Source organism: Anser cygnoides, chromosome 10, assembly GCF_040182565.1.
Source record: "Anser cygnoides isolate HZ-2024a breed goose chromosome 10, Taihu_goose_T2T_genome, whole genome shotgun sequence".
NCBI classification, from domain to species: Eukaryota; Metazoa; Chordata; class Aves; order Anseriformes; family Anatidae; genus Anser; species Anser cygnoides.
In genome coordinates this window covers 19134193-19155354 of record NC_089882.1, presented here as the reverse complement: position 1 = coordinate 19155354, position 21162 = coordinate 19134193, and the positions used below count along the sequence as shown (strand labels likewise).

The window sequence follows — 21162 nt, the reverse complement described above, 5'->3', positions numbered from 1 at the left end:
TTAAACAGCTTACATTTGGCATATGGAAATGTTATCAAGTTTAATTGTCCATGTATTTCTTAAGTGAGCAACCATCCCTTTGTTACATAACATCCATCGCTTGACTTGTTTCTCCTTCTTGGTCTTTTGCCTGTGCTACTGTTCTGTTCTGTCTCCAGAATGTTTTTCCTTCAGTCTCTCTGTTTCGCTGCTGTGGCATTATATTTGTACCATAACTTTACTTTGTCATGTTATGTTATCAAGTGCTTCTTGTATGAACAACTCGTCATAGTGTAACTTCAAATAAGCTTGGTACTCATTGTATTAAGTGACCGGAGGAAAGATCTTAGACAAATGACTTGCTTAGAATTCACTTTTATGATATCTTAAAAGTGAAAAAGCACATACTGGAGAAAGAAATTACCATATGACTTGTGACCAACAAAATATCCAAAGCAATCTTTTTACAACAGTCCACATAGCTTAGGATTTTTTCTTACAAGAGATACATTGTATTTTGACTCACTGCACATGAAGTACCAATGTGCCTTGCAGGTAACAGTTTATTTGAATAAGAGAGAACTTAAAGTTAGAACAAGGTAATTTTGCTTTCATCATGATTGTATAGCTTCAGAGAAAACAGAATTCAGGTGTTTGTATATACTGTCTATAGTATGTTAAAACGGGGGGGGGAGGAACCTTCACTGTTAAATGGTCGTGAGTGATGATTTGTGCTGATTATATAGCATATTTGCTGGCAGTAGATTAGGATGTTTGGGAAATGCATCATGAAACCCTCAATTCCGGAGTGAAGGGGAGAAAATTACAATTCAGTAGTTGGTATGTATCCCTAGAAGGTTTGTATGGTGTGCAGTTGCTTACAGCTTTTATATGCCTTTTGAAATGTCAGTCCCTATATTAAGCCATTTCATCCTTTGTTCCCACCCATTCTGAAGATTAAGCAGCATACCTATTGTACTGGAGAAAACAGAATAAATTTTTTTTCATTCCTTACAGAATAGCCCAAGAGCAAGTGGAAAGTAATTGTGTGAAAAATAATGACTTGTCAGTTTTCTCTAGTCATTTCCTATCACAAGCCTACTCTTTCAAGAAAATACTGTAGAATTTAATAAATATGAAAGATGTTAGAATTACTTTGAATTTTAATGGAATTTATTCTTTAAAAGAAAAATATTAGGTATTTTCTTTCAAAAAAAAAATTAGACCACTTTAGAAAAAGAATGTAATATTAAAACCAGAGCAGAATATTTAAAAGGCTTCTTTTCTTTGAACTCTCCAAGAGATTGAACCCCTTTCTAGGGAAACAGATCTATTCATAAATACTTATTTTGTGTGCCTAAGCAAACATTAATATCAAATGTATAACTGAAACTGCTTTATCAATATTGTCTCTACAAGGGTGACTTTTGACTATCTAGAAGCTTTCAAATAACTACTAACTGGATGTTTGAAAGTTTCAAGCAAGTCTAACTAGTCATATAAATAGGCAACATGATCCTGTTCCTGTACAGTATAAAAATCTGATTAAACTAAGGATTGTACAAGTGAATGGGACCTACCATCCTTGTTTAAAAATAAAAAAAATAATAATAATTTATAGGCGGTTTAAAAAATCCAGGCAGAAATTATTTCCTCTAACTCATCAAATTCCATGTTTGAATACTGGGGTCATCTCTCTAAAACAAAGAGTTTAGTATTTTTTCCTTGAAATGTCAGGTGGAAGAGAAAAAAATCTGTGTAGGAAATTTCTCCAGTACCAGGTATGTTTTAAGAAATCTGATCCTTGCACTACTTGAATGTTCATAGTTTAAGGATTTTCATTTCTATCATTTTTAAAGCTAATGCTATCATTTAAAATGGCTTAAATTCAATTAGTTTAGATTGGAACAAGTTGAGTGTTTAGCTATATTATTCTCTTCTGAAAGTGCTCTCAGGCATATGGTGCGGACCCAGGGGTGGACTCTCTGATCCTTGTGGGTCCCTTCCCACTCAGCATATTCTGTGATTCTTCTGAAATGTGATGTTGTGGGGGTGTGTCTGAGCTCACAATATCATCTATTGAAGTAGAAGTTTCGCCAGTAGAAATGGAAATAGAAATTTATGACAGTCTTGAGCTTCTATTTTTACATTTAACCTTGCGTATAATGAAACAATATTAAGAAACGTACCAATACCTTACTACAGTAAATAATGTCTTCTATCTTATTTATAGTAGTAAAAAGGGTTTAGATCAGAAATAGACAGACCTTTTGGTAGCAGAGAATAAATAAACCTGTTTGTCTAGAGAGAGGTTTTGCAATGCAAAAGTTAGGTATTTATTTACTCTTCTGTGGTTTAAGAACAACACTGCAATAGGATCTTATGCACGAAAATGCATGTGGTGATAGCTGTCTCGTGTTGATGTAGTTGTTTTCAAGGTGAACGTGTTCTAGACGTGAATCTTCATTCTCGTCCTCTTCACTGTTGTCATTGACATCATCGTTGGGATGAGTCCTGCAGATGCGTTCTGGAGGGACCGTCCTGTGATATTGTGGGAGGGATTATATTTTAATTAGTACGGATAGCACATAACTTCATAATTTATTTCAGAGATATAATTTATTAAGATTTGAAAATGTTGTTCAGTAAATTAAATTTTGTAAGATATTTATTTAAGAGCTTTGGACATCATTCTTTCTTAAATTCTCTCCTTGCATTTTCTCATTTATACCATATAATTCCTTTTCCTGAGAAAAGTATTGCCAACTTGTATGAAAGTATGAAACTTACTGTATAACATACATAAGATCCTTCATCTGTCATTCCTCTGCTTTGGAAACAGTGGAAACGAAACAGAAAAAATGTCTGACTTCGCAGCTGGAGCTGACTGAGAAGTACTGAAAAGACACTTTCAGTGGTCATAAACAGCTGAAAACTCTTTTCAGTTTTCTAATAACCTGTTTGGTCTCTGACCCAAGAGCAGAAAAAGCTGGTACTTTGCTGTGCCATATCCAACTGGAGCTGACCTAGTGGCTGTGTGACCCCAGCAGTATTACAGAGAGATTTCCTGGAGAGAATTGGTGCTCAGCATCTTTGTGAGCATTCTCAAGAGCTAGGAGGGAAGGTGAAACCACACTATTCTCCTGTTATGTGCAGAAGTAATGCTGCAGTGGAAGACCCGGGATTTAGCTCCTTCTCCAAGTTAAAAAAAAAGAAGTATTTACTAAAAGTCCTTAAAAGAAAACATGTCTTATAACTTTTATTGTAATGCCATTCATGTAACAAAAAGCTTCCTATTACCTTATTTTATTGTTGTTCAGTCTTAGAAAACGTAATTTTCTCATTTCTTCAATTCCAAAAGGTACAGACTTCAATTCATTGTGATCCAAAAATAACTCTCTCAGAGAGTGATATGCTCCAAAAAATGATACCGGATCTACTCCATCATCAGTGAGTTTGTTGAAGGACAGGTAGAGATACTCCAGCCCTGGCTTCATATGACCGAAGACATATCCTGGAATCCTTTCAATCTGATTTCCTATAAGTACCAGGTGTAGTAAGGATTTTGGCAGATAGGAAGGAACATGATACAGCTTATTATAGGAGAGATCAATTGATTCCAAGTTCCTGCATCAAAGGAGAAAGAAAATGGGATGGAAACATTATAGCATACTGTATTGTTAATGCTACAGTCTCTACAAAACAATCCTTTTAACATGGTAGCACGGAAATTCACAGAAATTCTCTTTTCAAAGAGAAATTTTTTTCTGTTAATGGAACAGAATGCATTTGAAGGAACATTGTCTGCATAATTACTCTGGGAACAGAAAGAATTGAAGTCGTTAATTATCAGTCAAGCATAATGATTTCTGTTGACAGGAAGAAATCTACAGTAATGAGTAGAGATAGGGTCGAACAGAGGAAACTCGGGCTTAGTTTGTGATTGATAAGCATTGCAGAATTGTAATAATGTGTGACCCTAGAATGTACATATTAAGCTTGGGAATTTGCCATTCATCCCATTGACATGGATTTTTAAATGTTATTCTAAAGCCCATCTTAAACTGAATTGTTTTGTGAATGGCTGCTTTAGAAGCATTCCAGATTGCTTCCCTCACAGAGCTGAAAGCAGCTGTTAGTAACAGTGTGTTCTTTTCAGATTAAGCAGTTTACAAATCTAGAAATCAACTGCTAGGACTGCAGCTGATAAGTTATGGCAAGATGCACTGTGTAGCTCAACACATCATTTCCACAGAAACTACTTGAGTATTCCATGTGCATTAAGTAGTGAGATTTTAAGTAGCATTAACCTTTGTGGGACAGAAAAGTGATTTGGACGGTAGTCTTATTTTAGTCAGAATAGTCCCATTGTCTCTGCAACATGACCCACTTGTTAGATTTTGAAGATTTGGATGGTTGATGACACATGGATGCTCAGCTAATATGCTTATGCCTCCCAAAACCCATCGTGGTATATATTGTGATGTGTGTTAAGTACTCAACAGAGCTGGTGTCATTGGAGCTATTTTTAAAGCTTCAGAATGATAACTAGCAAATGAGGAGAGCAGACAACGCGTGTTTGCCAGTTCTTCTATAGTTGGATATTTCAGTTTAGGTGTGTGTTTGCCAGAAGAAACAAAAGCGGTGCAGTCTTTTGCTTCTTTCATTCTTATTGCCAGCTCTGCTTATATTCTACTCTCACATAACGGCGCTCACGTAACGGGGCTGCGCAGTCCTCCCTTATTTACTTATTTATTTATTTATTTACTTGTGTATTTTTTAATCTAATGGGAAATAAGACTAGCACAATACTCAGTTATCTTAAAATTACCTCTGAGAATAATATATTAATACAAAATTATCATATAATTGTATGGAGTACTAATGATAATATTAATTATTTGATTGGATGGTCGGAAAAATTATCTACACTTCTATGTTAATATGGTACAGGTTTGAGGTATAAGATCACTTTTGTTTTAAAGCTGACTGGATATTTCCTAGATTATACAATTTAAGCAAAGGAAATTAAGAAAAAATATTTAAGGGAAACTATCAAATCAAAAGATACACAGAATTTCAAGTTAAAAGTAAGAAAGGCTAAATATTTATTTCATTATCTGACTTAACAGGTAACAGAGAAAAATAAAATTATTTTAAATGATTCGTACTTACTCTTGGTTTATCCAAGCCAAAGGTGCTATTCTGTGTTCTTCTAATTTATTGTGCTTTAGCACAATGATATTTATGTTTCTTGTATAGTTAAAGCAAATTTCTGACACTTCTTCAATTTGATTATTTTCAAGGTATAACTCCTATAAGAGCATTTGGAAAGAAAATTTGTGTAAGCAAAATACAATGTCAATGTTTTACAAAACTTAATGCTGTGAGTCTGTAATGTATCAAAACTATGGTTTACAAAACCAAAGATTAACTTCCCGATAATGGCTTGTAACATCGGATAAACATGACTTGAAAAAAAAAAAAAGGAGCAATGACTAAAGTTGATGAAGTATCTGAAATAGCATTTAAGGGCTGCAGAGGAGGGCTTTGGGAAAAGAGAAAAGTGACTTCTTAGCCTGAAATTCGTTGTCTGTATGCTTATTAAGTGTTGGTTTAAAATTAGATGTTGCCAAAGCATATGAGCAAGTAGAAACACTTGTCAGGTGTTTGCTGTAGGGACCACGTCAGTGAAAAAAAGAAACCTGTAACGTCTGAGTGAATGGGAAATGGAGAACATTAGGCCAAAGAAAAGTTGCAGGCAGTAGCTGCAGCAGAAGCTATTGCTATAGAGAAGATATTGCTGGTTTAGCTAGAGCTAGCTGTTTTTTCCCTTCACATTTCAGATTATGGATGATCCCATGAATAAAAAGAAATAAATACAAGGGCACTGAAATGTGGAAGAGGAAAGGGAAAGACAGAATTGATAGAGATCATGAAAGTAATAGATAGCAAGAGTGATCTTTGAAGAGAAGACTGAGGTATGTGACAAATGAAACTAGACAGAGGATGAAGAGGAGGAAAATATCTTTCACACTTGTCGTTAAATAAAACAAATAGATAAAACAAACAAACAAAAACCAAAACAAATGAAAGTTCCAATTCTAGGCAGAGGAAGGAGATAGGAGAGTACCAAAAGAAGAAATTATTTGATTAAAAATCAAGAGAGGATGAAATTGCTCAGGGAAGAAACCTGTTCAGCCCCTCATCCCCAAATGAGGAAGAATTCAGCAAAGATTTGGAAAACCAGGAAAAATGAGACTTAGACCTGCCAAAAAAAAAGGAAAAGGATGGTTAGCTATAGGCATGAAAAGAGCTTTTTTGTTTTTCTCTCTCTTCCAGACCTAGACAATCTTGGTTCCTTCAGTCTTTCATAATGAAACAGGTTTTCTATATCTCTCATTATTATTGTTGCCATCTTGTGAACAATGTTTTTGCACTTAGACATTATCAGTGTTAGGCTATATGAATGCTGTGTGACTGAACAAAAGGACTGATAGTTTTGTTAAATTTTCTTGCAGGCTATACTATTTTGTGAGAGTGTACTAGAGAGATTCAGACTTGAGAGACACCTTTTGGGATGAAGCTGGTGTTAAGTAAATTTCTGTAAAGAAAGATTTAGGAATAAGAATTAGTATATCTAGAAACAAATATATAAAATTAATTTTAATCTTCATCTGATGATAGTAAAGCAGTAAAAAGGATGATAAGAATGGCTGGAAAATAAAGCTTGCTTTGGTTTGGTTTGGTTTGGTTTGGTTTTTACCTCAAGAGTAGTGGGAAGACCTTGTGGGATAATTCTAAATTTATTTCTTCCCAGTCGCAAATAAGAGAGACTTTTCAACGGATAGAAGGCCAAAGGACTGACATTTGCTTCACTAAGTTTATTTCCCTCTAATTCCAAGGTAACCAGGTTCTTTAAATCTGGAGGAAAAAAAAAAAGTAGGAATTCCTGTTAGTGAATGGCATCTCATATCTAGTTAATTTGTGTTAAAGCATCGTAAACATTAATATAATCAGTTCACAGTAATGAAAAAATGTAGCCTTTTCCTAAAAGGGTTTTAATTCATTATCTCATAGTCATAGAATTGGTTTTGATTAGTTTGTAGAATTTTAGAGATTTAATAGAGGCTTCTTATTTATGGTTTTCTCTCCCACTCAGAATGGAAAAGACAGCTGCAAGAACTGGGGCTAGTTCTTACAGGTCCTTCAGGCCTTACTGGCTGTACGCAGGCTATGTTTCTGTGCTGGCGCTGACCTTTGTGCAGTTGCCCAATGATCCCCATGAGTCTCCCATCACTTACGTGACAGTGGATATGTTACCCTTTCTTAGTCATTTCTTCCCTTCCCTGTCCGACTCCTTTCAACCAAGTGAGTCAAACTGTACCAAGTGTTGAGAACCCTTCACAGATTATACTGTTCCACCTCCCAATGGAAATGATCATGTAGATCTCAGCCATCCAAATGTAGGTCTCAGGAGAAAGCAGTGTTGATCAGTATACGTAAGCAAGAAATACTATTTCATAATGAAAAGTTCCTCATTCACACGTAAACCACATAACTGTGGGGGTTTTTTGATTGCTTGTTTGTTTTTACAGAAGCTTTATACTGTTCCTCCTAACAGTACAATCCGATCATTACAAAAACTGAAAGTTTCTTGTAACCCCTTTGTCCTACATTTCCTTTGTCTCAGCTCAAGCATTTTTATTGCTCCATAGAGAGCTGTATCACTAAACTGATCCTGTTTCCATGGGGACCCTTTTGGCAGCAGAGGAAAGGGAGCAAAAAGTAGTCAAATTATGACATGGATCATGTATCAGCCTACATTTAGTTTGACTTAAAATGATCATGGGTTGCTCTGATTGTGTTGTTTGACACAGAGTGATCAGGTTATGGGTCAAGAGAGTACGTATCTTCAGTATACTTCAACTTTTACTTAGCAACTTTAAATATAACTTCATTGGGAAAGTAACAGTTATATAAGACGGAAAAATGCGATTTTTAAAAACTCAGTCATGCAAATCTTTCAGCTTTTGATGCCTTTTGAAAACACGACACTTAAAGCTAGTAATTATTTTTCTGCTTATATTCAATCAGATGCATTTGGTTGAACAGTCTGCTTTTCAGATGTATTGTAACCTTTTCATATGATCGATATTATTTTTCTGAATACCTTGTAAGGCATCTTCATCAATGGCATGGAGCTGGTTGTCATTTATTTTTATTTCTTCCAAAGTTGATGGCAATCTAGAGGGAATATGTACCAGCATATTTCCATCCAAATACAAGCGTTTGAGCTTTTTCAGGATCTTAATTATAAGGATGAAGAAGAGAATGCAGATTATCAAGGTCTAAAATACGTGGTTAAACATGTAGCATGATCACAGTTACCATTTCATTAACCACAAGGATTTTGAAGACTTTTCAGTAGCAGTGCATTACTAGCTAGTGTTTCTTACTTATGATTATTTAACATTTAATGCTTGGTTAATGTCATTCAAAAATCTCTGGCAATTCTTGACTGTAAGAGTAATTTCTTGAAATAACCACGTTTAATTGTATTGTAATTATACTGTGGTCATATGTATTAGGTGTAAACTGTTTTAGATCCAGAGACTTAAAACTGGAAAAACTTTCCTTCAGGTAATATTCAGTCATTGGATAATAGAAAAGTTAGACTTTCTTACTTTGAACGCATGTGGACCTATGCCAGAAGAGGTAATATTATTTTTACTCAAATCAATCCATTCCAAATTAGGTATCCCATTGAATGCTTCATCTGAGATAGTAGTAATAATGTTTCCTAGGACAGAATTCAAGACAACAGTATGAGTTACAGTATGTATTGAGTTGTGTAGTACTGTACATGTAAAAATATATAACAGAAATAGTTGTATTATATACAATATTTATAGATAGATATGTTCATATTACTATTTAACCTCTAGTATAAAAAAAATCTTACATTTTTAATTTGTGTTAGAGACTTAGCTGTAAAATAATTAATACATTTCTACGATAAATTGTTATGTATTAATGCTACTGCTGAGTGGATTTGAGAATGGTTAATGTTAATTCAAGAGAAAAATAATAAGTAGAACCACTAAATACCTGTAAGGTCTAGACTTGTGAGATCTGGATCTGTGATGGGTGGTATTTGTGTAAGTTTGGCATTAATACAGCTTACTGTGGATTCTGAGGTGGAACATCCAGATGGCAAAGGAGGAGCTTCTATAGGTGGAATAGGAATGGGGAAACGAGACAGCATTCCGAAAGTACCATCGTCTTCATCACTTTCATACTGTTCTTCCTCTGTATCTCTCTCTCTTGTTCTTACTTCTTCCCTTTTCTTTATTTCTTCTTTTTGAAGTTGTAGGTCTTCCTCTTCAAATGATAGCCTTCTTTCTTCATCCTTTCTTGTGATAGGCTTCTTTTCTTTCTGATACACTTTATACTTCTGTCGATTTTTTTTGCCTTTCCTTCTTTTTTTCTTTTCATCCTTCCTATGAACATCTTTCTCTTTAAATTCTACCACTTCTGTTCTGAGCAGTTCATCTTTTTCAGTTTGAGTATGTGCTGATGGCAGAACATTGGGGTTGTCAAGGTCATTGGGTGCTGGAGAATCACCAGACAACTCAGTTATGTCATCCAGTGAAATAATATTTGAATCCAATGAAGAATCTGACCAGGTAATGAGAATAATAATAATAAACAAAAAAGTCTGATGAGAATATATGAAACTAAAGTTTTGGTAAACAATGTTCCCTTCACATTAAAAAAAAAAAAACACAACAGTAACTATAGAAGAGGAGTATTTCCCTTAGAATATGATTTGAAAGAATGAAAATATGGTATTATGTTGCTGCTTGACAGAAGAGTCAGACTTTGATGAATGATTAAACCAACCAAGAAAAACATTTTGTGGGTGGGTATGACTCTCTGCAACTCTAGAAAAAAAAAAAGTGGAAAGAATTGAACGTAGCCTTTGTTGCCTTCCTTTCTGCATTAGTATAATAATTATTTTTGGTGTTGATGCAGGGGTCTAGAGAAGTGAAAAAATATGTCTGGGAGTAGGAGGAAGGTAATTTGAATAAAATTCACAAAGGCTAGTGCATGTTCTCCTGTGTAAGGGACTGACAAGTATAGAGATGGCTCTAGGTGTAGAGGTAACCAGGGAAATGTTTTAACTCAATTGCCAAAGTGCAGCTTTTACTAGTGTAACAGGGCAAGTCCAATAAATGGAGTTGAAATGTTTCAAGCAACATGATTTCTAGTTCTACATTTAATTTCTGTCCTGTCTCAGTACATTTCTATGTGTCTGTGTGTGTTAGACATACACACGCAAAAAGAAAGCTAAATAATAACTTGACAATAAGAGGAGGTTAGGTTTAGTACTTTGCAGATGGAGGGTATTGGGAACAGTGGAAGGAAATCACGTTTTATCTTCATCTCCTCAGTTCCTTTTATTTTTAAAAATAACAATTTTGTATAGTTAGTATGAAGCACAAGCATGATTGTCAACCTCTTGTTCCTCTTAACTTTCTCCTCTTGATTTATATCAAATAGGTGCATGTGTTTTTACACTTTCAACAAATACTTTCTAGACTTGATGTTATATTAATAATAGTGGCTAGTAGGTAATTATCGATCCTTTGTGAATGGAAATGGGATATAAAATGTAACCAGATGTTCGTTCTTGGTATATTTACTAAATTTTTATAAATGTAGGAGAAAAAATGAAATGTATGTATATATATACATATAAAATTATCTTTCTAAATATTAACTCATACTCATCTAGACCTGCTCTTTCCACATAATTCAGGGCTTGTTTTCTCTATAACTGTATAATGGGTAGCTAGTAATACTTGATAATATTAAGTGGAACTTTTATGTAAGGTTTTGCTTGAGTTAGGTTAGAAACAGCAAAAATATTATAATGTACTGTACCAGTATCAGAACAAACTGGGCAGCATTCTCCTGCAGGTATAATAGTTTTCGGACATTTCAGAGGGTGGCACATGGCTGTATCACAGATTACTTCTCCTTTTGAGCAAAGACAAGTCACACAGGGCTTGGGAGACCAGACAGCTTTATCAAACATAATCATCCCATTAGCTGTGCACTGCCCCTTTTTTCCTAAGAAAAAGAAATAGAAAGCTTAAACAGAAATAAAAACAACAGAGTCTTACATCAAAACTTTGAAAATAAGCACTACTATTTTGTTCTCACTTTGAAAACACATAAAATACACCCCATTCTAAGTATCATATCCTTATTCCTTACTTTTCTTGTTAGCGTTGTCTTCAGCTAATGAGTATTCTCTAATCTCTGTCTGCTCCAACTGTTTCACGCAGTCATCATAATAGTTATGCCAATTGATGAGGACCCCTACCAGCTTCGTCTTTTAGAAAAACTCCTGAATTATTCAAATTTCTTTTAAGAGTTTCTTAACATGGGAAAACTAAATCTAGATGGTGAGTTTCTGGGGGTTTTGTGCATGACATCTCCTCTTTCCTCTCCATCCTTAGAAATTAAAAGCAGAAATCACAGACCTCAATGAAAGTCGTGCATAGGTACAGTTGAGAAAGAAGAATAAAATTTCTTCATTACTATGACATTAAAATGAATCATGAACTTCAGAATCATTTCTCCAGGTCCCCTTCTGCCTCTCTCACGTGCAAGGGACATCTTTACTAATGTCTTGCACACTAAATGAGAAATTTTTGTTAAGGCTCTGAGGAACCAGGTGGGTGTCAGTATTCACTTTGTAGTGACTGTTCATAGACAATGCAAGTAACGTCTGCTCTGTATCAGCTAGTAAGATGGCAAGCATCACCTCTCCCTTTCGTTGGAAAAACAAACAAACAAACAAAACTCTTTCCTATGAAAGTAGCCAAGTTTTTACATCTTGTACTAATAAATACTTTCTCCAAAGGTTCTGAAAAATAATCTATCAAAAATGAGATTTCCTTGCGGTACTAGTTGAAAATTTGAGAAAAAAAGTGTAGAAGAGATTACGTTGCAAACTATAATTCAGATGTTCAGCAGGCAAATTGTTCAGAGAGCAGGAAGACTTAGGAAGGAAGTTATTCCAAGTCTCTCTTTCCTTCCAGTGATGGAGTTTACCTCAGCAAATGTTTCTCTAGGCAGTTTTCATCCAGATTCCAGGCTAAACATTGCCCTTTAGTGCGCCTTTTTTTTTTTTTTTTTGTATTTTGAGAAATGGAAAACCAAGGCTGAGATTCTTCATACTATGCAATTTTTTTTTCCTATTTGCAAGCATACCTCTGAACCTGGTGAACAACTTTATATATCTTCCTTTTTTTCTGCCTGACCGCTGTAAGAATGCATTGCTGAAGGATTTGTTTCAAGCTGAAAAACCACTTCTACATTATACACTGGAAAGTGCAAATTAAAGAGAAATTTTCCTCTTTTCCTAGGGATGGTTTCACTTTCTCCTTCAGCCAGTATAAAGGTTGTCTAATATGGTGGAAAAATCTTATCTCAATGGAATTTAAGTGCAAGAGGCTTTCATCTGAGACAGACGTTGTCACTGGAAGGCTTGTGTGCAGAGGTAGTTTTCATAACAACCTGCCCCGCTTCCTGCTTGGTTGTTCAGTTGTAAAGGGAGAATGGGCAGGATAGTCTCTGAATATCCTGACAAAACTTGTACAGATTTGCTTCAAATAAAGCTTGAACCTATCTCTGATACTAATATTTAACTCAAAATCTAGCATTTTGCAAAGTCCTTCAAGGCAGTTCTAGTCTTAATTTCATAACAAAAGTATTCCCATTGGACATGAACTCGTTTTCTAAAATAAATATTAATTATCGGAATCATCCTAAGATTGGATGATAGGGGAGAAAGGAAGCTTTTCAACAGTTACATCCTGTGTTTTTCAAAGGTCCAGTAGTCCAGGTTATATATATAGTTTCTGCAGCATAAAGTTGTGCTCTGATCAACTTAAGCCATGTTAACTGAGGGAGGAGATGAGTTAGCCCAGACCAAATGTTAGTTGGCTGTAAGTTTTTGTCACTCTACCCAGGTATCTATAATCCTACTGTTTGCTGGATCCAGACTTCTGTTTTTTATCTACTTGCCAGTAAGCCACTGTGTTTCTTTTAAATGATCTCCAAAGGAAACACAAAAAGACACTAGACTTTCTCGTGTTAAACAATAAAATGTCAGCTGTTTCTGGGCAACATATCTGGCTTGAGATGGAAATTCTTCCATGCTTCCTTCAATTCTTTATTTTGTTTGGGCTACTAGACTGTATCTGAAATTGGTGCAAATCTTGTCTGAATAAGCATAAAGTTATGGGATGGCAGGACTTGGCCTCTGCCCACTTCTCTAACAAATTATTCTGTTTTCTGTGTGCATGAGAGTTACTTAAAAGACAAAACAAGAGTGGGTGCTCACAGGCAAAGAAGGTACCCCTTTATTGCTTTGCAGAATTGCTATCAGTCCTTCCTTTGGAATTCACGTATATGACGGAGTAAAGACTGGGTTGAGATGCCCCCTGAACTTCTTATTCATTGAGTAGGGAGAAGTGACATTTAAAACATATTAGAAAGAGTGCGACATCGTACTTACAATTCTGCTTTGCTTAAAAGGCAAACTTTATTTAGTCTGTAAAGGACAAACAACTGTAAATTACCTTATGCTGTGGTGAACTCTTTGATTTAATTTCAGTGAGTTCACATGATTTTTATGGGGAGGAAAGAGATACCTTTGGTTGCCATTAAAGTTCTATTAAAGCTCTTAATTTGCATCCTGCAAATGGTATTTGTAGATTGTTTTTTTAGGCTACTCACAGCAGAATAAGTAGCTAGAAGAATGAAAATTCAGTTCTGGGTTTTGGATTGTATTTTTTTCTGTTTTGAAGCATGATTAATAATAGTGTTCTATTATTTAATAGGTTCTGTTTTTTCCAAATCTGACATTAACTTACAAAAATTTTGAACTTTAAAAGCTAGACTAAAAAATACCTTGTGGTTGAAGTGTTTGGCATATAAGCACAGGACTTTTAACCTTTGGAAATATGGTGTAAATCCAGCATGAGGTTCCAAATAAAATGAGTTCAGTGGTTTTAGCTCAGCTTTTGGATGCAAGTCCAGATAGAAAGAAAAAAAATGGGGAGTGGCTGGGGGGGGACTATGCATTATTTCAGCATGACTGATGGTCTCTGACAGAGAAACTGGAATATCTTACATAAAGTGTATGCAATTTATGTGGCATTTTCCTCTGTTTAATTTAATATATATATATTTTTAAATGAAAGTTTAACATTATGTATCAGAAGAGTAATACTGTAGTATACACTTGACATGCTATAGTTAAGAGTTTTTCTAGTTTCCCTTACTTTAAACTATTGAATTTGAAATGGTTCATCCTTTTTGAAAGTATGGACTTGCAACAAATAGTAATTGTTAAGAAAATGACTAAAATATGTTTTGCCGTAAAGTTGAGAGCTATTAACATAGTGGTTGTGCCTCCTGTGTGTGATACACTTAAAAAGTCTAAATTTTGCTTATGAAAATAGATTATTTATCATTTTATGTAGAGAAGAGGTAATCAGGGATTTCTTATTTTGTTCATAAGATTGCATATGGTGTTTTTATTCAGTGTGTGATCTTTTAGTGCTGGAATGGAAGCCTTTATATTCCTGAGCTACAGAGCAGACATGACCCTGTATTGGTCTTTCACAACATCCCAGTGTCTGTTCTTCAACCTTTGAACTTCTTTCTATGAAAAGAAATGAAGCATTATAATATCTCAATGATTTTTCAATTGGTTAGTAAGTAGGTTCTCAACATTAAAAAATATTTATAGTAGTATTCAGAATTTTTTATCTTTAGAACTAATGTCTGATTTTTAGACTCTTGATGAGCCTTAATTTCCTGTTTTGCGAGTGCAGATTTCCCATTTGTAATGTTGAACATGAAGTCATGAAAGTTGTAGAGCAAGAGTGTTCTGTCCCCTTTCAGTGCTAAGGACCATAAAGATACTTACATATATAAATTTTCAATTGCTTTCTGGTCTTGCATTCCTTGAGGGGACTGTAGAGAGTCATGTTAAAATTACTAAGGTAGGCTTTAGTAAAGACCAGTGAAATTACGGTGTGTTTTTTTTTTGTTTGTTTCTGAAGACATAAAATTTGTTTGTAATGTAAGCTTCATATTGCAGCTATTACTATGTTATTGATTTATTTACAAAATAAATAATTATTCCCAATCTATTGCATGTAGACATAGTTTGAATGTTGCTTTTTAAATATGAGAAAAATTCAAGACCTTAATTCATTTTAAATAACACTTGTGTTATTGGTGTTAGGGCTTCTATTGACTTTGGAGATACATTGAGCAAGACATTCTCCAAAAGGGCCTTCAAACTTGCTCTACATTTGAAGTTATGAAAATACTATCCCAGCAAAATTTTAATTAGATATAATGAAGTGAGAATGCAGACAATTTGCAGAAAATTTACTGTTACATGGCAAAGCAGGATTATCTGTAATGCTTAAGCATAGATAATTAAAAAGTATCATATGCTAGACATGGAACTATTATAAAAGGCAACAGAATTACTTTAGCAAAAAGTAATCAGGTTTTCACTCGTGTTGCAAATAGAGATAACATAAAGCTTTCAGGATTTTACATGTTTCATTTAAAATAAAGAGAAAAATTAGTCTAAGTAGTAGAGGGGTTTAATTCTTACCTGGTAAGACACTATAACTAGATTCATGTCCACCCAAACCTATGAGAGAGTCAAATACTCCCATAACACCATCATCGATATTAATGAGAGGTATGCTGGGTGCTACAGCAACCGGAGCTGGAAGCTTCATCCTTGGCTGTCTCAGGGACCTGCGCTGGGCGGTGGAGCCCTTCCCCGCTCCTCCATTGCGCATTCTTCTCCTTTGCCTCCTAAGAACTGCACTAGGTTCATTTTGAGAAAAATCAATACACAGAGAGACAAGCAGCAAACAGTAGACAAATGATGAAGCCTGCATGTTTTCATGTGTCTCGGAAAATGTCCTGGAATGGGAAGGAAGAAAATTAGATATCTAGAGAGCTTTTAGTGTTGTGTCAGACAAATGTTGCACTTCTTAAAGCAAGTGGACCAATGCATGGTAGGTCAATGTAAGCAAGTTTCCTCTTGGAAATAAATCGCCCTATGAGAGCTCATTTAAGCAATTTTACTTCTGTGGTTCTCTGACCATTCAAATGTACCACTGGATAGAAGGATATTTTATCAGCTGACTGCTGAATGAGTCAAACTGAGCATGAAAATGTATCTTTTTCAATCAATCCTGCAGCTAAAGAGGTATTACCTTTGCATTTAGGAGTTAAATTCGTACAGATAGTTTACATTTGCAGTGCCAGGAGGCGTTTGTAGTTTAGCAATGGTTACTGCTTCCAGAAAGGGAGCTCCTGAGAGCTGTGAAGTGTTTCTGCATCTTTTTGATTCCTAATATTTCTTCCAGGTTGTTGTAACTTCTGAACTTGGGAATGTCAAAGTAACAGAAAAATGCATAGTTCTTTTTTGATATTCTGCTCCAAATGCTCCCTAGGTTTATCATTTCTATGCAAGGTATTTGTCACCATAAATGAAAAGAGATGTTGCTTTTGCTTCCACTTCTAGCCATCCTCTTGTTTAATGGAATCTTAGTTCTGCGTAGGTAGTCCAGAAATGGCAATCTCTAATGGGTTGTGTTCTGCATTTACTTTCCAAGAAATGGAGAATATCTACATATTTTGAACCTTTTTACATAGGTTACAGTGCTTACGTTACACTTACTGTCACCAATAGGTGGCATTCCAGAACAGAGCAGTCAGGATCCAGCAGTATGCATGGAAACCATATCAAGCAAAGGCTATCCCAGTGGGGTAACTACTGCATGCATACCCAAAGGTATTAATGCTTTTTCATAGCTCTCTTGGCATTACTATTTCCGAAAGGAAACTCTGTCCTGGAACTTATTTAACTGAGACTAAAGATACTGGTGTTCTTGTGATGTTGAGAATTAGTGACTGCTGATAAAACTTAGAGCACTTATTCTTTGTGTCCAAGGTAAAGCTTAGAGTATGTCCGCCAGTTTTGTCTAAGGAAGTCAAAAGGGGATTCAAAATTGCTTTTTCTTGATGTTTGTCAGCCTGACTTTATATGTAGTCTTTCTCTTTGTAGTTAGTCTTACAGTTACATATATTGTGTTAATACTTACTTCGTATTACTTTAAGAACCTGAACTTTCTGCCTGAAAGATTTTTTAAAAAGTTTATACATCTTGGTATTTTCTGATTAAGGGAATTGGTCAAGTTTTTCGTTACAAGTTGCCTAACTTTTCTTTAACATAAGGCATGTGATTGCATATTTTTTGATGCTTTCTATAGCATAATTCTCATATTCTGTGGTAAATGGGAAGTTGGCAGTAAATAAGCTTAAAAACAATATGGTTTGATGTTTTCCTAATATTATGGCTTCTGTGTTCAACTATTTTAAATTTAAAATATTATAGCAAATATATTTTTATTTACAGAATTTTGTTAAGATAAGCTACTATTTTGTATCCCCATTATTAAGGGAACTTGAGATCCAGGTGTCTCATACAAATTCCCATGTAATGAAAACAATCCAGACTTGAGTTTATTCACATCACTTTCTACCCATGAGAAAACAGTTATTCCAAAAATGTTGTGTAGACTGCATACTGGCTTTTTATGTAAAGAAATTACTGTTAGTTAACATATGAAATAGATGGAGAAGCCTGTACTCTGCATTGATGACGTCTGTTCTTTTTCAGAAAGTGCTTGCTTCTTAGTACCTCATCGTACAGGACAAATGACCTAATATTTTTGGTTTCTAACTTTCTTGTATGGTAATGACTGACTATAAAATTACACAGTAAACTTCTGTTCCGCATGTTTGAATGAAAAGCATAAAGAGCCCTTAGGGAAAACTGAGTATACAAAGAAAAGTCTTGAACATCTGTATTCATTCTGTTGAGTTAGTGACATCTCAATTATGGTCACATTTTTATAGTACACTTTGTAATAACACCCATAGCTACGTAGTAGCAATACTGGTACATTATTACATTTGTGCATTTTAACATTTAACCATTTCTTCCTGTGACCAGTCTTATAGTGACATTACTGAAATGCTTTTCAATTCTCAGTATAGGTATTTTTAGAAGTCAGGAAAAATACAGTGTGAATTACATTACATTTACTGTACAAACTGTCTCAATATTTTGCTGTTTTGCAGTATTTGCAATATAAATAATAAAACTATATTTAAAATCCAATTATTATAGAGCGAAAATTGCCTTCATAAAATGTTATAACAAATTTTAAAACAAAAACAAAAAGCACCCTCCTCAGGGGAATCTCTTTTAGGCTAGTGCTGTTCATATGACATATTTTCACCCTAAGTTAGCCTTTCAGTACTGAAAACTTAATACTACTACTTAAAACCAAATGGTGTTCCTTGCGTGCAAAATACTGAGCTACATTTCTACGTTTATTTCATTGGCTTATTTAATAAGTGGTGTCTCACATTTTAAGGCCCAAATTGTGAATGTCATACAAGAAAAGGGCCTTAAATGCATTGGGCCTTTTAGAACCGTGTCCAGAATCCTCAGATTACTATCAAGAAGTTGTATTTAGTATAGTGCCAGCCAACTTTTAACTTAACGATTCAACCTGTTCAATTTGTAGGACTTTTGTAATAAAAGATTAGGTTTCAAAATAAGATTATAGACAGCTAGTAAATTCAAACTGCTATATTTTCATGTTGCCAAACACACTCAACGTGACTGCATTGCTATACCTTTTTGATTTTACCCATAAAAGTTTAGATCATGCATGATACGCATAAGCATCTTTAAAACCTTTACTTTTATCATGTACATTCAGTAGTTTGTATCTTTCAAAATGTTTATCTTCAGTAAGTTCAGTAACTGTTATTTTGTTGTTATGGTAATAGAAATAGTTAATTTTTAAACCAGTGATCCTTTAGAATACGAGAATATCAGAATTTATTAAATAATCTGTTTTTTTCTAAAGATAGTCTTGAATTGAGACTCGGTCTAAATTCAAACATCTTCCTAAAATGTAATGGTTATTTCTCAAGATACACAGGGGTTAAAGTGATTTACCAAGATTTTTCACATACCCTCCTTTAAACTGATTGCACAGAAGTGAGTTACATTTAGCCATACCAGCAAAGCTAATTGCATTTTCAGTTAGTTTAAGCTTGAAGTGTGTGGCAAAACATTCACACCAAACACAAAGCAAATCAACTGGTATTGCATACTTAAGCTAGAAAAGCATTTATGTTCAGTATTACTAAAAATAGCTAATATTATTTCATACATATTTGCAAAGTTAACATGTAGTTTAAGCCATTCAACACCACGCTTTAAGCAGTAATTTAAAATTTAAAACATTTTACCTTGTAATCTAACCTAACAGGAGATTCTGCTTGGTGTCATTTAGTCTCCAGTTGCAAATGAAACAAAATCACACTGATATCTTTAAAACAAACAGAGAAACAGTAGGGGTTGTTGAAACATGTTAGATGATTCCTTAGTTAAGTCTGAAATAGCTTCTTTCCCTGGGGACAACGCGCTGTTCTGTTCTGTCTGCAGAGAATCAGCTAATACTGTTACTCGGAGAACTAAAAACCCCAGTTAAGCAAAATGAAAAGCAGCACAATACGTTCGGTCCGTAGGCTGACAAGGCACAGCTGGAAATTTCTCTTTCAGTACTTACAGTTACATAAGGAACGAGAAAATGGAGTGTTTTCAAAAGACCTGAAAAATGTGCATTCCGTTCTGGTTTATGTATTTAGAAATGTCGTTTCCAGGTGGCATGAACTTAATGTAGATTTTTTGTTTTACAAAGATATTTTGGATAGCGTAACCTTAGTATAAAAATATTTATTAAAATGAGAATGTTTTTCTTAAATTTGTATTTTCTTAATCCTCTCCTGTCAGCCTGTAAGCTATATGAACCAAACCTTTTTATTAAAGTTTTTTTCATGGAAACATTTTCTTTTGTTCATTTACAGCAATGATTTCACCATAAGTTCTAGCTTATGCATGGAAAATAAAAAGACTGAAGCTTTTTTCCTTCATTTTTTGTAAGGGTAATTACATCCTGAAACCTGATACTGAAGCACAGCAATCCAGAAGTTAGTAATCCAAATATGAGAACTGAGTTTGGGGGGAAGGGAGGAAAAATGGTACGTTACCACAAGTCCTTTGTGTGCCAGCAGAGCCTTTTCCTTCATCCTCAGACAGAGCTGCTGCAGTGTGTCAGAGCCTGAGGAGGCGATGAGTCTGCTTAGCTTCAGAGATGACAAATTTACCTGGTAGATGGAGTTGTCTGAGTTGTTCAGATGTTACAAATTTGTTGTTTGCTTGAATTCACACTCTGAGGAATGTTGAGACATAAGTCACGGAATGGTATAACCATTGAGTTAACCATAATTGTTAGCCTGCCTGGGGCAGAAAGACATTGGGAAAATTGATTGTCTCTTAAAATAGTTATTCGGTGTCTAAGTATGCTTTGCTTTGCAAAGTCAAAAGAGGAAATAAAAAACTTGTGTGTTTTATCTGGAGCTGCTTAAAAAGAATGGAGGTGGTTATGCTGAAATGGAGCTAGCATCTGAAATGAGATAGCACAGCTCGGTTCCTGTGTTCGGAACGTTGCTTTGAATAGAAAGCAAGTCACACAGTAGGGCAACAGTTGTTCTCGCACAAGTGAAGGAAAAAAAATGGTTGTGTGTGTCAGTTAAAAGTCTTTATGTATTTAAATTATGGTGTACTTGCTAGAGACAGAAGTGCATTCACTGCATTATGTATTTGAATGCTGCTTCTTATGCTTCTGATCATTGTTCCATGGCCATCTGCTGATAGCGTACCAGGCCCCCATCTCCTGAAAGCCTGCCCAGCTGGACACAAGGTCACCTGCTAGTGGCCAGTGTGGTGGATCTGGCCAGCCCTTTCTCGTGCAAAGCTCTGGTTTAATGCATCTGCTTTGGATGTGGCATCTCTGATGGCTGAATTCTAGTAAGTCCTCAAAGCTGGCTGTTTAAGTTATGTCATCACTGTATTTTTGACTAGGATGGTCTTGTAAATGATTTCAGATGTGTGCAGTTCAGGTAATGCTCTTT

General features: G+C 34.9%; 2 protein-coding genes across 3 annotated transcripts in view; one reads left to right on the top strand and one right to left on the bottom strand.

Moving 5' to 3' along the window:
• Positions 1–21162, top strand: part of CENPP (centromere protein P) — a 137847-nt gene that overhangs the window by 90919 nt on the left and 25766 nt on the right. The window lies entirely within an intron of this gene.
• Positions 115–20399, bottom strand: ECM2 (extracellular matrix protein 2). The gene is made up of 11 exons (XM_013201371.3): positions 20239–20399; positions 19438–19517; positions 15701–16020; positions 10930–11118; positions 9091–9660; positions 8667–8782; positions 8153–8288; positions 6746–6903; positions 5155–5294; positions 3280–3606; positions 115–2520 (listed from the first exon to the last, which is right to left on the bottom strand). Exons 3-11 carry the CDS (start codon positions 15993–15995, stop codon positions 2316–2318), a joined length of 2136 nt encoding a protein of 711 aa, XP_013056825.3. The 5' UTR covers positions 15996–16020; positions 19438–19517; positions 20239–20399; the 3' UTR covers positions 115–2315.

What these genes read in the sequence shown, in the direction of transcription:
- ECM2 (XM_013201371.3), bottom strand. Translation starts at nt 15,995, where the DNA reads ATGCAGGCTTCATCATTTGTCTACTGTTTGCTGCTTGTCTCTCTGTGT. An exon ending in TAGGTCCACATGCGTTCAAA is followed by an intron (nt 8,289 to 8,666) that starts GTAAGAAAGTCT and finishes CTTATAATTAAG; the next exon opens with ATCCTGAAAAAGCTCAAACG. An exon ending in TTGGCTTGGATAAACCAAGA is followed by an intron (nt 3,607 to 5,154) that starts GTAAGTACGAAT and finishes CCTTTGATGCAG; the next exon opens with GAACTTGGAATCAATTGATC.